This window comes from Medicago truncatula, chromosome 1 (genome assembly GCF_003473485.1).
Source record: "Medicago truncatula cultivar Jemalong A17 chromosome 1, MtrunA17r5.0-ANR, whole genome shotgun sequence".
NCBI lineage: Eukaryota > Viridiplantae > Streptophyta > Magnoliopsida > Fabales > Fabaceae > Medicago > Medicago truncatula.
The window spans coordinates 28267456-28272461 of record NC_053042.1 but is presented as its reverse complement, the minus strand read 5'-3'; the positions used below and the strand labels follow the sequence as shown (position 1 = coordinate 28272461).

Genomic DNA, 5006 nt, shown 5'->3' with positions numbered 1-5006 from the left:
GAAAGTGGGTCTAAGGACTATTTTTAAAAACAAAAATTTTTGCAAGTACGTTTTTCAAATTTTTTTTTTACCAGGGATCAAAATCCAACTTCACTATATTTACAGGGACCAAAAGCATATTTTAGCCATAATAATAATAATACTAATCAAATCCTAAAGATACTAAAAATAAAAGGGAACACAAGAGAATTAAAAAATCAGCAGCAACAGCCGGCAGCCGGCGGTTAAGCACGTCGGAGTGAACATAGGGATTGCATTGCACGTAGATAGATATCAACAACAAACTACCAGATCACCAATAAAATCAAATCTCAACCGTCCAATCCTCTCTTACCATCCATCTTAGTCGTCCAATTTCTTAAATGTTATTGGTAACGCACCAACGCGTTTTCTCCAAATTTTGTAACATTCTTTCTAACAGAAAAAACCGTATAACTTTCTGTCTCTATCTCTTCCATTTTCAACCTTAATTTCTGTCACATTAATGTTCATCTTCATTTCCCATCTTTAATTCTCTCAAAAGTTTCCATCAAAAGTCTCAATCATCAAAATCTTATAAACATTTTTCTCCATTATTGGTGTTCATTGATATTCGTATAATAACGGGTTTTTTCCATTAATTCCAGCTATAATTTCAACATTATATTGTCACAAAAAAAAAAAAACAAATTCCAGAAATCTTTCATAAATCATTGATTTGATACCCTTTTATATAGCACACTTTCATATCCATGTTGCACACTAGGTTTGTGCAACCATCAAATATTGCGTTGCACCATCAAGCTAATAAGGTAAACACAATTTTATATTTATTTTTTTCCCTTTCATTTTGGTTTTATTTTTTCAATTTTTGGAGGAAAAAGAATTAGGGTTTTGACATTTTAGGTTTCTGAGGTTGAATTTTTTCATGTTTTGTTGTTTGCTATGTTTTAATCTATGAAGCATATTACAAGGACACGTGACACGACACGGACAAACATACCTCTGACACAGACACGATAGAGACGGACACGATAGAGACGCAGTAGGATGATTGGTATAGGGGGTAATTAGTGTTAGATGGGAAACAACTGTGTCGGAACGAGAACCTTTTTTTCAAAGGATGAATCATCATCACGTGCAACTTTTCCAAGTCCATCTTGCTGGTCACGTTCCAAGAAAGATAGTGCACACAAAACAAGTCCAACAAAACCAAAAGAATCTGTTCAAAACAATCCTCCACCGGTAATGAAAATCGAAAAGGAAGATGAAAAGCCGCCACCACAGCAACATCATCATCAAAAACCGCGACAAAAACCACAAACTAATGAAGCTGTTGTTGCTACACCTGCAAAACCAAAGAGACCTCACAATGTGAAGAGACTAGCAAGTGCAGGGCTAAAAGCAGATTCAGTTTTACAGCGAAAAACGGTTAGTCTTAAGGAGTTTTATACTTTAGGACCAAAGCTAGGACAAGGGCAATTTGGAACTACATTCCTTTGTGTGGAGAAATCTACTGGGAAAGAGTATGCATGCAAGTCAATCATGAAGAGGAAGTTGTTGACTGAAGAGGATGTGGAAGATGTGAGGAGAGAGATTCAGATTATGCATCACTTGGCTGGCAGTTCGAATGTGATTTCGATTAAGGAAGCTTCTGAGGATGCTGTTGCTGTTCATGTTGTTATGGAGTTGTGTGCAGGTGGTGAACTTTTTGATAGGATTGTGGAAAGAGGGCATTATACAGAAAGAAAGGCGGCGAAACTTGCAAGGACTATTGTTGGTGTTATTCAGTCATGTCATTCTCTTGGTGTAATGCATCGCGATCTTAAGCCGGAGAATTTTCTTTTTGTTAATCAGCAGGAAGAATCTCCCCTTAAGGCAATCGACTTTGGATTATCTTGTTTTTTCAAACCAGGTTTGTCCAAATGTTAATTCTCTTTTATCTTCAATTGTTTGTTTCTATACAAATTTGACAAAAAAAGGTTGACTATATTAAAGTTTAGGTAGTGATTCATTGGAATGAATTAGGATTCAATGAGAATCATGTCCACAATAGATGCACATTACGGATTCCATATTCATATCGATTGAGTTCAATTTTGTATAGAATTTTGTATCAATTTCGTAAGATACTGACAACCATGGTTTTTCAGATCAATAAAATTTCCCTTTTAACTTCAACTGTGAAGAACAGAGATACTTTTGGGTTAGACAAAAGTCCCTTTTTGGTGAAAAATATTTATTGTGTTTGCTTACCTTTAGAGGCTTTATTTATTTTCCAATGTCCACCCTGTTATATTGATGCTATCTTCCCTGGACATAATGCATCTGGTGTTACATGAAGCTAATTTTTGCATAGGTAATTGCCGTAACATTTGTTGCTAACAGTCAAAGGCTCATTATATTACAGGTGACATTTTCAATGATGTAGTAGGAAGTCCATATTATGTTGCACCTGAAGTTTTACGCAAACGATATGGTCCAGAAGCGGATGTGTGGAGTGCCGGTGTCATCTTGTACATTCTCTTATGCGGTGTGCCTCCATTTTGGGGTGGTAAGAGTTCTTCAGATATCAAACCCATTATATTAATTCCAATCTAGCTATTTGCTTAATTTAATTTCTTTCAAATGTTTCCTGGTTCAAAACATAGTATAACATTTATCTTGATCCTTGGTACTAGAATCGGAACAAGATATATTTGAGGCCATTTTGAATAGCGATCTTGATTTCTCATCGGATCCATGGCCTAGTATCTCTGAAAGTGCAAAAGACTTGGTTAAGAAGATGCTTGTCAGAGACCCTAGTAAGCGGTTAACAGCTTTTGACGTTCTTCGTAAGTTTCTCTGCATTGTTATCCCATTGAAATTTATGGTAGTGAAATGGAAGTTATTAGGCAGCGTACAACCTAATTTTATACCTCATTTGGCATGCATGTGATTGATTAATTGGCTATCATATATTTTTCATACCATAGTCTATATCTTACTCCTTCCGGTCACATTTATAAGCAAAAAACAACTTTTTAGGTACATTGAATAATTAATGTATCTGACTTATAATTATGACTGGATACATTAGTTCTTCAATGAATCTAAAAAGTTCTTTTTTGCTTATAAATGTGACCGGAGGGAGTATATCAAGTTCGAGTAGTTTTCTTCAATACACCTTAAATAGTTAAGATGAAAATCTTTTACCACATTGTTAATGATGATGATCTGATTCTTTGCAGGTCATCCATGGATCCTAATTGATGGAGCAGCACCAGACAAGCCTCTAGATTCTGCAGTTTTGAGTCGCATGAAGCAGTTTACTGCAATGAACAAGCTCAAGAAAATGGCACTTAGAGTAAGTTACTTTTCCCGTCAGATAACTCAGTCACACCTGAGTATTTATATTCCCTCTATTTAGGGATTGATAACGAATATGTCAACTTATTGTATAGGATCTACTTTGATTGTCAAATTTTGCTCTTGTAAATTTTTATGCTGTTCTGTGTAGGTTATTGCAGAGAATCTATCTGAAGAAGAAATTGCTGGATTGAAAGAAATGTTTAAGATGATCGACACAGATAATAGTGGTCATATTACCTTTGAAGAACTCAAGGTTGGACTGAAAAGATTTGGTGCCAATCTAAAAGAATCAGAAATTTACGATCTAATGAAAGCTGTAAGTATAATTCAGGACCGTCTTTATTTCGTCAACTTCACGAAACCTTAGTTAACTATAGCTGCTAACTTCTGTAGTATCTACTTCAAAAAAAAAAAACTGCTGCAGTATCTACTTACTTCTGTTATTACATTAGAAGCATTTGGGTTATGATACCAATTATTTACAATTCAATTGTACAGTCAATACGTAACATTACTAAGTCAACATGGTGTGACATGTTTGGTAGAAAATCGGGTGCCTTGAATATATAGTTACAGGTTCGACTTTAGGGTGGTGAGTATGAAAGAGCATATGTTGAGATAAATCCCATAAATTAATCTCAATACCTAGGTGGATTAGTCTTGGAACATATTCTTAACATAATGATTAATTGATAGTAAAAAAAATTAATAGTAAAGAAAGACGGTGTTTTCGTTATTAGTACTAAATTAATTTGACGCATCGATTCCAATTTATGTTTCGGATTTCAGGCAGATGTTGATAACAGTGGCACGATCGACTATGGAGAATTCATAGCTGCAACATTACACTTAAACAAAGTTGATAGGGAAGATCATTTACATGCAGCATTCTCATATTTTGATAAAGATGGAAGTGGATACATCACAAAAGATGAGCTTCAAAAAGCTTGTGAAGAATTTGGCTTTAGAGATGTCCCCTTGGAGGAAATGATCCGAGAAGTTGATCAGAATAATGTGAGTACATTTTATTTTATTTTTGTTTCTCACATGTTCAATCTACGAGAACTAAGTACGTCAAAGTCTGTTCAAAGTACGTTTTAAGCTTGATAATGACTTTGGTATGGTGTATGTTTTTGCTTTTCAGGATGGAAGAATAGATTACAATGAATTTGTTGCTATGATGCATAGAGGGAATGCAGAAATGGGTAAGAGGGGTCGAAAAGGTAGCAGTAGTTTTAGCATTGGATTTAGGGAGGCACTACCAGTATGTTAATGTAAGAAAAATTTACGACAGTAGTGAATGAGTTTCTTTTAGTTTTTGTAATATAGCATTTTCTCCATGGTGTATTCAATTGAACATAGTTTCTCGAGAAAGATGTCTCTTATTTCTTAAAACAATTCAATTGAAGTTTGCATGAAGTAGCGATCAAATGATGGCCCTATTTGGATAAACAGGTTAATTTGCAGCTTATAACACAAGTGCTTATCATGATAAACACATATGTTAAGTTGTTTTCCTATAATCTATAAATGGAGAGTTTAAGAAAACAAGTCGAAGACAACTAATGAATATGTCATAAGTTGTTTTTACACATTCTTTCAAATAGTCTCACAAGTACTTATATTAATAGATAAACTCAAATAAGTCAATCCAAACCGACCATATATGGTTGATA

The 5006-nt window shown here is 34.5% G+C and overlaps 1 protein-coding gene across 1 annotated transcript; it reads left to right on the top strand.

The window, feature by feature from the left end:
* Window positions 1–503: 503 nt before the first annotated feature.
* LOC25483656 (calcium-dependent protein kinase 26) lies at window positions 504–4782 on the top strand. Its single transcript, XM_013612355.3, has 8 exons — window positions 504–791; window positions 943–1894; window positions 2390–2533; window positions 2661–2813; window positions 3210–3325; window positions 3479–3646; window positions 4120–4344; window positions 4475–4782. Exons 2-8 carry the CDS (start codon window positions 1060–1062, stop codon window positions 4601–4603), a joined length of 1770 nt encoding a protein of 589 aa, XP_013467809.1. The 5' UTR covers window positions 504–791; window positions 943–1059; the 3' UTR covers window positions 4604–4782.
* The last annotated feature ends 224 nt before the right edge of the window (window positions 4783–5006 follow it).

Excerpts from the sequence above, each read along its gene's own strand:
- LOC25483656 (XM_013612355.3), top strand. The coding sequence starts at position 1,060 with ATGGGAAACAACTGTGTCGGAACGAGAACCTTTTTTTCAAAGGATGAA. Across the intron at positions 1,895-2,389 it reads ATCTTGTTTTTTCAAACCAG|GTGACATTTTCAATGATGTA; the intron begins GTTTGTCCAAAT and ends ATTATATTACAG. Across the intron at positions 3,326-3,478 it reads TCAAGAAAATGGCACTTAGA|GTTATTGCAGAGAATCTATC; the intron begins GTAAGTTACTTT and ends TGTTCTGTGTAG.